Genomic DNA, 12,185 nt, shown 5'->3' with positions numbered 1-12,185 from the left:
AGGAAGGCCGCAGTGTGACAAGTGTGGCTGCAGGGTTCGGAATTGCTCACAGCATCGTTTCACGACTTTGGAGACAATTTCAAACTGCAGGAACAGCTATCCGGGGGTTCAGTAGTGGTCGTCCACGAGGAACCACACCCGCAGATGACCGGTATATTGTCTTACAGGCCAGAAGAAACAGGCGGCAGACAGCGGGAGAAATCGCTAGACACACGACACAGGCGACTGGACGGACGACCAATATCGCGTTTTACCGTAGCCAGAAGACTGCACGGTGGTGGTCTGTTTGCACGACGGTCTATACGGTGTGTACCTCTAACGCTTGCCCATCGGAGAAGGCGTTCTCTGTGGTTCCGGGAACACCGGCATTGGAGAGACAATGAATGGGGACGAGTACTCTTTACAGATGTGAGCAGATTCCGTCTGAGTAGCGATTCTCATCGCATACTCATCTGGAGAGAGCGGGGAAGCCGCAATCATCCCTCGAACATCATTGAAAGGGACAGGTATGGAGGTCGCGGTGTTCTCGTTTGGGGAGCATCATGCTTGGTAGTCGTACAGACCTTCACATCTTCGACGCAGGTTCAGTCTAACGTTTTAGAGGCGCTATGGGTCCGCAGTTCCTTCTCATGGACGACAATGCACCATGTCATCGCACAGTAGCTGCCGAACAGCTCTTAGAGAGTGAGGATATTGAACGTATGGATTGGCCGGCACGATCTCCGGATCTCAATCCCATCGAGTATGTATGGGATTTTCTAGGCAGACGCTTGGCAGTTCGTACCTTACCACCAGTAACGATTCGGGAGCTTCGATTGGCGCTGCAATGCCTCAACAACTCATTGACACCCTCATTCTCAGCATGGGCAGACGCTGTGAAACCTGCCTAGCAGTCGGGGGAGATCATATCCCCTACTAAAGACCGGATGTTTCTTGCTGGACACCCATCACAGGGATGTTTCGGCCTTCAGTCGCATTGCGCTCCATGCTACTTTTTCAAAAAAGCTTCTTTTTATCCCTCTGATTTCTCTTTTAGTAAGTGTTGCTTACATTACACATGTCCTTACGTATTGGGGATCTTACGGTATTAAATGTGTTGATTTGGAAAGCTTTTGTACAAAGTTATATTGAAAAAACCGTCTCATCCTTAATTTTTGCACACCAGCGTATATACACTTTCAAAATCAGTAACAAGTCAGCGGCGTAGCGTAGGTTTCTGCCGCCCGGGGCAGGCACCAAATTTGCCACCCCTCTTACATTGTCTTGCTATATGCCCTCCCCCCCTCACACACACACACAACAAATAAACGACGTGCTTAATATTTCACTGAAAGCAAACAAGATTTTATTATCTGAAACATGTTTTACATTTTAATATAATCTTACTTCAACAGAAAATACTGCTGATCGAAAAAGTCTAATAAATATTTTTCAAAAATTATTGCATTATGAGATATAATATTTTCCCTAGATTAAAACATATAAAACATGTTCTAAAATCTAAAATTGTGTATACTGGTAGTATTTCTTAAACCTTCTATTGAGAAGAAGAAAAAAAAATATGATCATAAATTAATTACCTGATCGATACATTTTTTTTTTAATACTTGAAAATATTTTTTCTTCTTAACCTAAAATTTTAACTTTCTACTTTTTATCAACGGAAATTCTTTAACAACACTATCAGTATCGATTGTATCAGTCGTTTCTGTAAAATGTTGTATAAAATGTCGTTTTTTAAAACGTTCCCCTGAATCCAAATATGCAGGCCCGATCTGCGTACCCGCAGACCCCACAGTTTGGGGGGGGGCACGGCCTTTAGGGGCCCGACAGCCCATTAAACGGAAAAAAAAAACTAGCACTAAGACTTATGATGTTGCAAATATATACTGCTGGCTTATGAGGAGAGGACCTGCAGACTTAGTTGCAAGGGGACCAAAATTTATAGATCCGGACCTGCAAATATGACAGCTGTTTTCCCCTATTACCCACCCCGTTTTGGAGTTCTGGAGACGAACCTCCTCCCCCTCCCATTTTTTTCTGAGCCAATATTTTTATTTGGAGTGGGAGGGAGCATTATATTTACCGTTAACATTCTTCTGCGGGACTAGAGAAAAGAAAAGTTTAAAAAGATAAGCTTTTGTAGCAAGGAGAGACGCTCTCAGGGTGGTACTCCATCCTAAAATATTTAAAAAATCATTAAAACGAACTGTTCTTTTCTCTTTTTTCCCACAGTTTGTTTTCGATTGTACTTTTTGATTTACAATCATTTACTTTTCGATGTAAAATTCAAGTATCAGCTTCACTTCTATGAGCCCCATGTCCGAAAAAAAGTTCAGGTTAAAGAAAAAAAAAATAATACTAAACATAAATATAAATAAATAAATAACTAAAATGAAACAAATATAAATTTTAAAAAGCACCGTATGTTGCATATAAGTCGCATCACAGATCTTCAGTCACAAACCTTCCCGGATTATGTATATTTATTGAAGTTACGATCACACTGAAGATTACGAATGAAATTAAGTATGCCTATAATTTAGCATTAATATCTTCTTTACATAAATAAAACACAAAATCCAAATGTATATGTACGGGGTAGATTCTGAAACTACCGGACCGATTTCGTTAAATTTTTCAGTTTATCTAGGTTTAGAGCTGGGAAGGTTTATCGACATTTTCGAAAAAATTTCGATCAATAGTTCTTTTTTTATTCGAAATTTACGTTTTGGAGCCAAAAATGGATCTTTCTACCAGGGCCGGACTAGATCCCCTAAAAGAGCGCCAACCTTGACTCTCAAAGGGAGAAAAAAAAAAAAAGACAGAAAGGCGCACAAGTTCAAAGGGCCAAATAAAAATTTAAAAAAGTCGCACAGGTTTGCGAAAGCAAAAAGAAACAAGCGCACAGGTTCAAAGACACAAAAGAAATAAAATGAAAACAAAAAAAAAGGTTCCGGGGGGGGGGGGGGAATGAAGGCGCTCAGGGTTGAGAGTACAAAAAAAAAAAGATAAATAAATAAATAAAAAATTGAGGACGCATAGGTTTGAGAATGCAAAAAAAAAAAAAAAAGATTAAAAAAACTAAAGGCGCACATGTTCAAGGACGCAAAAAAAGAGAGAAGGCGCTCAGGTTTGAGAGAGCGAAAAAAAGAAAGAAAAAAACCGAAGGCGTACAGGTTTGAGGGCCCAGAAAGAACACAGAATAGAAGATCAACAGTAGGGGCCCATTCAAATTTTACGGGGTTCCTTGATTGGTCAAAAAGGAATGGGCCCCCCCCTACTGTTTTCTTCTATTAGACTTTTGAATTTATGATTTGTCTTATGTATGTAGTTATTTAGTAGTACTTAATGACATTCTAAATTACTGGGCTTATATTTTTAACTTTTTAGTCTTTTTGGTTTTTACACAATCGGGTTTTTTGTTTTCATTTAATAATTATTTTTTGTTTTACACTATTTAGTTAATTTTCATTGACTTAAATATTATGATTATAAGATGGTAAATTTCGCAATCTTTTCATTTCATTGAGAGAATTTATATCGTGAGAATTATTAAGTAACTTTCGGTGGTCTGAACTACTGATTATTAGTCCCTCTAGGGATCTAACTCGGCTTAAAGCTACATATGCTTGAACTTAAGCAAAAATGCGCTTACTTAAGTCAACCACAGCTATATAAACAGCCTGTATAACTCATGTTGACGGTATCTCGGAAACATCGCCAATCAAATCTTTCTCGCAAATCAGCCCATCAAGAAAGTAGACGCCGGGAAACTCAGTCCCTTGAACCACGGCAAAAACAAATGCAACATGTTAGAGATGAAAATCAAATTAGTACACTTAGTGAAATTTTTGGGAGGAGGAATCCTCAATTTGCGGAATGGAACTTCAAATTATGCAGAAAGATAAAATACATCTATGCACACATAGCACATAGGTACATTTAATTAAAAGGGACATTTGAGCATTTAATAATTGGAATATGAAATATGTCTCTCCAAATTTACCCATTGTCAGACAAAATTGGCCAAATAAAGATATTTTTGGGAGGCTATAGTCACCTCTCATCGTGGTGCCTCTGACGACACAGGATATTGTATACAGCAGGGGTTCTCAAGCTTTTTCTACTCGCGGCACCATTTGGAGAATCGGAATTTTCTCACGGCACCCTAGTCTGTCTGTATTACATTAGGTACGTGCGCCAAATAAGACCACCCCAAGGTTTATAACCTAATATTTCGTTCATTTGTAATTAAATTGGTTCCAGCTTTTGCTTAAAGTATCAGTTGCCTCATGAAAAATGAGAAAAATAAATAAAATCAAGTGAAAATTAAAGTTTCAGTTGTGTTTTTCAACAGTTTAACAAAGAGGCTTTGGCCTTATTACAAAAATGGATCCCTAAGAAAGAACTACTTCGTGCAGACTTGAAAAGACAAAAAACGCCAAGAAGTACAATATCGCAAGATCAATCGTCACATTAAGGGCAACTAATAATTCGTTATTTGCTGCGTTTTTTTCCCCCCTCAGTTTTGGCCACTCCTGTGCACATGTGCAGCACATTATCATATTCTCCACCCGATACTCCGGTATGATATTGTGTACTTCGGTATGACTGAAGTGAAGTAAATAATGCTCTTATTGTGCTATAATCTTCTTTTTCAAGTTATCAAATCACACGAAAAATTAACGGTACCAAACGACACTATTTTCTTCGTGAAAAACATAACTCAGGCTTCAAGAACAATAAAGAACATTCTTTACACTAGTAAACTAAAGTGAGTCATGTAGAAACAAAACTTATCACAAAATAAGGTCAGGTAGTTTTGACGTTAATCTTCTGTAATTGCATTTTATACACTTTTGTTTTGGTAATAAAAACTCCTTTTTGATAACGCTTTATCAGCAGTTAAGCTTCTGACGACGATGAAGTCACGATCTAGTGAACTTTTGTTATGTTGCGTCAAAAAATTAGCGGATGGAATCATTTGGCACATAAAACTTGCATATTTACACATATTAAATGCCATGATTGCTTCGCGGCACCCCTCGTTTCCTTCTACGGCATCCAGTTTGAGAACGGTCTAGGAAGATTAAGCGCCGCAGATTAGGCACCGGGAACATTAGGCACCGGGAACTTTGGGCGCAGGGCCGATCCTAGGGTGTCGGCCGCCCGTGTGCAAAGACCTAATGTGCCGCCCCTCAAGAGCAATTCGCATATTTTGACTAATCTTTAACGTCTATATAAATCTTTCTTTAAATTTCTATGCCAAGTTCGAATTTAAAAAAGGGGGGGGGGACAGAAGAATGATCTTATAAAAAGGAAGAAATTTTTATAGTAAGAAACTCCTTAGGTACAATTTATATCTTTGAAGAAAGTAATAGATACCACAATTTACTAGTCGTAAAAACGCATTTTATAGTAAGATAAATAAATACCTTTGTGCTGTTGTAAAGAAACGAAAAGTAACAACGTATAAAAAGCACAAATTTGGCAGATTACCATCTGCGAATTTGTGCTTTTTATACGTTGTTACTTTTCGCATTTTATAGTCTTTCTTCGGTGACATCAGAAAAGGGACGGAGGAAGGGGGAAGCGTGGGGGGAGGTGTCAGGGGTTCAGGGGAGGAGGATTGCTCCAAGAAAATTATCGAAATCGGCGTATGAAAAATATTTTTAGTTAATCTTTAGTTGTGTTTGGTTGCAAGGACAAAAGAGTCAAGTATATTCAAGGTGCGTGGAGAAATTTTCGAAATTGACGTCAAATATAGCAATTTTAGGAACTTTTTCGAGACTTTAGGTGAAAGTAATGTTGCAGTTCTTTCCTAAAATTCTTTCAAAATTGAAATCAATTTGAAACTATTTTTTTAAGACCGTAGCTTAGGAAGGATCGGCGTTCTTCCCAAAAAATCTCCGCAACTGAAATTTTAAACCCGCAATTTTGGGTTACCTTTGTTGACGTTGCAAGAGGGAGGGAGATTCAATCGTCTTCCATCGAAGATTCCGAAATATAAGTTTAAAACGCAAATTTATGCCGTCTTTGATGACGGTACGGGATCTGGCGGCTATCCTCCGGTAATTTCTCGGCACTATTTTTTCAAAAACCCGTTTTTGGCTAGAGTTGAAAACAATAGGGGAAACGTAAAAATATTCCGAATCAAAATATTTTTCGAAACTGAAATCCATTATAGTCTATTTTTGGGAAGAAAGGATTTTGGAGCTCTTAAGCGGATATTTCTAAAATCGCAATTTTATATTATCTTTGGTGACGTTAACAAAATTGGGAAGCTTCTACGGATCTTTCGGATGCTTTTCAACATTAATATCTGAAAAATATAACTATAGACTTTTGTCCACCTCACCTCGACGATTAATAGATATGCCCTAGCGCCGTAAAAAGTTACATAAGCCTGGCAGTTCTCCTCCGGAATTCTTTAGAAATATAAGTCCCAAAATCGTATTTTAAGCATTGTTTGATAACGATGGGACTAAGAGCGGGCGGGGGTTCAGTGTGCCCTCACGAACTGCGTTTTTGAAACTGAAGTCAATTTCAGGCTAGTTTTGGCAGGAAGCTGTGGCTCCACGAAACCGTCTAAAAATGAAATTTTCTGGTATAATGATTGCGTTAGAGAAAAGGGGGATCCGGGGTCTTTCCCCAAAAGTTCTTGAAACTGATTTTGAAAAACGCAATTTTAGTTTGTTTTTCAATACGTTAAGTGAGAGGGGGTGGAATTAGGGGCTTCTCTAAAGACGCTAAATGAGACTGTCTTTTGTAGTAATGTCCGTGAATGGATTTCGGGGTCCTCCACTACAAAGATTTCGAAAAATGCCAAAGCAATTTTATATGACGTTTGATGGTAGGAAGGGCTGTCGTCTGGAAACACGTTTTGGATTTTGGAGCCAATCTTTTTAGGCTACATTTGATTAAGTTATTGTGGAAGAGGTGAATCAGAGACTTAATTGGGTCCTTAAGATCGATGGTTCAACCAGCGAAGTTTTCCGAAAGTAAAGTCCTAGAAACGCAATTTCAAGCCTTCTTTAGTTTCGTCAAGGAGGTCATGGCATCCTTTTGGATCTTCGTTTTGGAGCTACATTTAAATTTGCTTCCCGGGGCAAGGGTCCTGTCCTTCTACCTGATCTGAAACCGGGAAGTTTATTCAAGATTTTAATCAGAAAAACTGTCGTAAAGGGGGAAAAGTACAACTTTTAGTTCGTCATTCATATATGTTACTCAAGGGAGTCGCAATTTTCCACTTTCTCTCCACGCATCCACGATTGTTAAACAGAGTTTATTACATAGTTTGTTGTTTGAAAGGCTTTTGCGAGAGTATCTAATCAGTATAGCTTTTTTTTAAATAAATAAAATATGTCTTCATTGTTTAGGTCTATAAAAGCTTGGGGGGGGGGGGTAAACATTAGTGGCCGCCCTCGGTGCTCCTTTTAGACGCCACCATTTCATGCTTCAGAAGGGGGCCTTTCCCATCCCCTGTATCCATGCCTGATTACCGGTTCTGTCACAAACTTTGCAACCAAACGAAGCATGTGTGTTAAGAGTAGATATTAATGGACAATGAACTAACACAATGTTCCCTAACATTCTATTTTTCTTAAACTATGCTATGCTGTCGGGAAATCGGCATATATTTTGACAATTGAACATTTAAAAATCAGCATATTTATTCTACTTATTATAAGTTATCTTGTGAGAATATCTTGAGGAATTTTGCTTGATTATAAGAACTATATGATGCGGCCTGCGGCCGCCCCTTGCTTTGGCCGCCCTTGTGCGGCGCACACTCTGCACACCTGCTAGGATCGGCCCTGTTTGGGCGTCGAGCATTTCGGGCGCTGAGAACTTTGGGAGCCTGAAACTTTGGGCGCCGAGCACTTTGGGCGCCTGGTACTTTGAGTGCCAAGCACTTCGGGCGCCAAGAACATTGGGCGCCGAGCACATTGTGCCCAATGTTCCCAGCAGCGAATTTTGAAAGCTCAATTACATTGCATTGGTGAAATTCGAAAGCTGCTAAAATGGTTTGCGCGAATTTCGCTGTGCTGCTCTTTGCGGAACACAATGCTGCTTATGCTCCGCGCAAGCGCCGCTGCTAAAGCGAGATTGTTCCAAAACGAAGTTCACTATTTTAGTCGATTGTCATAAAGTTCTGTACTTTTTAATCTCTCAACGACATATTCTTGATCTAATTAAACAGTTATTTGAATACAAGATCAATCAAACTTTTAAATGTTGCAAGCCGTGGACGGATATTCGCTAATTAAATTTTGTAATTAGACTTATAAATTTGGTTTACAAATGCTCAGTGTGCAGTCGTGAAAGCTTGGCTTCATCTTCATACGTTATAGCTTTCATATTTTAACTCGTATTATATTTAGCAGGGCCGCTGTTTGGGAGGGGATACCGGATCTTATAGTCCCGGGGTTCGAAGCTTCGGGGGGGGGGGGCGTACGGTCATAAAACTGTTTCTCCAATATTAATGTTAATAATTTCATCGAAAAAAATAAGCTATTTCAGGAGAGATTTATTGAGTTTCTGAATTTCTCAGAAAAAAATGGGATTTGCTTAAGAACTTGCCTTTAAACTCCATTAGATTAGAAGATTGCAGATGACAAGTGTTCGATAATGGGTCGAACATGAAGGGCGCTCTGAAAGAAGTTAAAAGCCGAATTTTGAACGAAAACCCACTTGCTCTGGGTTCATTCATTAAATTTAATTGTACTAAATGCTGCAAAGACGTGTCCTCAAAAAAAAGGAATTATTTGGTTCAGTTCAAGCATTATTTTTTCTCCTTGCAGCCAGTCCTTCGAGATGGTCCATTCTTTTAGAAGAGATGCCAAGTTCTCTCACATTTCGTTGCACCGTCCAGGAGTATAGAAAGCACTCGATCATTTGTGTGAAGAACTTGCCCAAAGTTCCCGGCGTCCAAAATGCTCGGCGCCCAATGTTCTCGACGTCCAATTTTCCCATTTCGGTTTGCGGTTCCCTGGTATACAGGTTACGTTCGATGTGCGACCAGTAGCTCATCGGTTGAAGTAATGACGTCACCTCTAATGTTTTAGCATTAGCTGACGTCACTGGCTGTCACGTGATCAAACAACCGGTCGCTACCGGTTGAACCAGCTGTCGAGTAATCTTTAGAAGAGGAGACGCCTAAGATCAATATCTTTCACCTGTTACGCATCGCGCAAACTCTTCTAATATAATGTAGCATAAGTAATGTTACGTAGATAAAAAAATTTAAAAAAAAAGAAAACAAGGGGAAAATTATCAAGTTTTCCTTTATCAATCTTTATCTTTAACCACAATTGAATGTGATATGAGAATTAAATTGATGTTTATTTAATATTTCCTGAATAATGTTTACGTTTAGAGCCATCCTTACTAAAAGTTTTATGCCAGCATTTTCTGCTAAAATGTCTACTAATAGACTCTCTGGTAAAGTTGCTGTAGTTACAGCGTCTACTGAAGGTATTGGTTATTCCATTGCTAAACGATTAGCCGCTGATGGAGCATCCGTTGTAATAAGTAGTAGGAAAAAGGAAAACGTTGAGAAGGCAGTTTCCTCGATAAAATTAGTTAGTGATAAAGTAGCTGGTGTACCTTGTCATGTCGGAAAATCAGAAGACAGGAAACATCTGTTGGATTTTGCTGTTAAAAAATTTGGCGGGATTGACATACTAATTAGCAATGCAGCTGTGAATCCAGTTATGTGTCAAGTACTTGATACACCAGAAGAAGCGTGGGATAAAATTTTTGATACAAATGTTAAAGCAGCATTTTTATTAACTCAGGCTTGTGTGCCTTTGATGGAACAAAGAGGAGGTGGAAGCATTGTCTATGTAGCTTCCATTGCTGCTTATAAGCCAATGGAAGTTATTGGTGCCTATTCTGTGAGCAAAACAACTTTGCTAGGCTTGACAAAGGCTGTTGCAAATCAATGTGTGTCTCAAAATATCAGAGTTAATTGTATTTGCCCAGGTATAATTGAGACAAAGTTTAGCGAAGGGTTAACGTCAAACGCCTCATCCAGAGAGCTTCTGAACTTATACATTCCTATGAAAAGAGTTGGGAAACCAGATGAATGTGCTGGAATAATCTCATTTTTATGTTCAGAGGATGCATCTTACATTACAGGAGAAAGTATTGCTGTTGCTGGAGGATATTTTTCACGATTGTAAATTATATTTTAAATTCTTCTCTTAAGACATCTCATCTGAATGTGTATGTAAAGAAGATACAATTATAATTGAAGTTATGATGAATTAAACATAATTGAAATATATATTTTTATAAAATACAAACATTACTGGTGGTTGATTTTTTTAGTACTAATTTTGTTTTATGAAATTTGAATGTTAGCTTGTTTAGATTTTTTATGCATATGAAATAAATACTAATCTCTTGACATAAAATCTTCAGAACTTATTCTATAAATTGTCGTTAATTTTGTTTATCTCAGAGAAGATGCTGACATTCTGTATTGTATATCCTTTTAGAGTTCATTTTATAAATGTTTTATAAGCAAACATAAGATAAAAGTTGCTAGTAACCTAGGGTTGGCAAAGTGGACCCAGCCCAGAAAAACCCGCCCGGGTTTTTCTGGGCGGGTCCACCAACAAAAACCCACCCGGGTTTTTGTGAAAAGTGGGTTTTTGTTAAAGATAATTTCTGAGTTAGTAAAACATATACATTTCAAAAATTATATATTTTATCCAAATTATCTATAAATCACTAGTAAATGAAAATATGAAATCAGGTGTATTTGAAGTAATTTATCTCCTGAATATTTATTTATTTATTGAATCAGTTTCATTATTAAAAATTTCTTGTCAATATAATAACCAATGCTTTTTGTCAAATGCAGAGTCTTGACCCTTCTCAATAACCATTTTTTTCCACTTAGAAGGAATCACAAATGTTATTAACTAATTTTAATTACTTGTATTACTTAATTATTCTTTGAATGTAGAATTGTATAATTACATACAATTAGTACTTTCACATTTAAAAATTCAGGAGAAAAAAAAATCTTAAATTTTCAATTTTGAAATCATTATTCAGAAAAATTTTCTATTTATGCTACTACTTATTGTTACTAATACTTAATTATTTATTTTTTTGATAGCAAATTTCAAATTGTAAAACAAATTTTAAAAATGAACCATTGATTAACTTCTTGTTAATGAAAAAAAATGCTAAATTAATGCTTGGTGATAGTTTTAATTAAACTCAGAAGTCAAATGATGACAAAATAAAAATATTGAATGCAAAATATATTTCAAATAATTTACAGAGTAATACATTTAAAATAATTGTAACTAATTGTTACAGTTTACCAATCAAAATCAATTTCACTTTTATTTTTGTGATAATATTTGTAAATCTTAACTAATTTTTCACATTGTTCTGAGCTTAGTCTGTTCCGCAACTTAGACCATACAAATCCAAATGTAGAGAAGATCCTTTCAATGGAAGCAGAGCTAGATGGAACAGAGTGGAGGGATTGGAAAAAATGTAAAAAATCAGAATCTACCTTGTTGTTCTTTTGTACTTTATGTTTCAGAATTTCCCACCATTTTGCAGCTGAAAACTGTGACACAATATTTTCTGAGAAAAGTGATTTAGGAAAATAGTCTGTGTCTTTAATTTTAAAAGCCATTATTGCAGGTAACCACTCTGCATGGTACTGCATTACCATGCTTCAGCTTCTTCCTCTTCCTCTGAATCAAGTCTTTCCCCTCTATACTTTGCATCCATTATATTGGCCAAAAAGTGCTCAGGGCCAATTATCTGTTTGTACCGTTTTTTTTAATAACTTCTTTGTGCGGTTTTAAATCATCCGACTCCATCAAATTTTTCCAAATTTCCACAGAACGTGACAGTGTAGTCGAGTCTTTTTGGAGTTCATCAAGAGCTGAGGATATGGCCGTGAGCTGCTTGTCTAAATTTAAGCACTCCTTGTAAATTGCAACATTATCCAATATTTTTGAAATTCGTTTCTCAAAGTCATTTTGGTGTTCAGACGCAATTGTCACATATTTATGATAGTTTTTCAAAAAGCTTGAAATGCACTCTTTGTGTGAATTCCAGCGAGTAGTATTAGGTATTTGAGGCATCAAACAATCATAATCTATGAGCCATCCATGCGGTTGATGATGATTACGGAAATATTT

At 37.3% G+C, this 12,185-nt stretch overlaps 1 protein-coding gene across 1 annotated transcript; it reads left to right on the top strand.

Moving 5' to 3' along the window:
* The first annotated feature begins 9,211 nt into the window (after window positions 1-9,211).
* Window positions 9,212-10,557, top strand: LOC129222099 (dehydrogenase/reductase SDR family member 4-like). Its single transcript, XM_054856540.1, has one exon. It carries the CDS (start codon window positions 9,369-9,371, stop codon window positions 10,188-10,190), a length of 822 nt encoding a protein of 273 aa, XP_054712515.1. The 5' UTR covers window positions 9,212-9,368; the 3' UTR covers window positions 10,191-10,557.
* Window positions 10,558-12,185: the final 1,628 nt, after the last annotated feature.

The sequence above is a fragment of the Uloborus diversus genome, chromosome 5, assembly GCF_026930045.1.
Source record: "Uloborus diversus isolate 005 chromosome 5, Udiv.v.3.1, whole genome shotgun sequence".
Taxonomy (NCBI): domain Eukaryota; kingdom Metazoa; phylum Arthropoda; class Arachnida; order Araneae; family Uloboridae; genus Uloborus; species Uloborus diversus.
The sequence above is the reverse complement of the archived record's forward strand: the minus strand, read 5'-3'. Positions and strand labels throughout refer to the sequence as shown.

Bases quoted from the DNA above. Each gene is read 5' to 3' on its own strand.
- LOC129222099 (XM_054856540.1), top strand. From the start codon at position 9,369: ATGTTTACGTTTAGAGCCATCCTTACTAAAAGTTTTATGCCAGCATTT.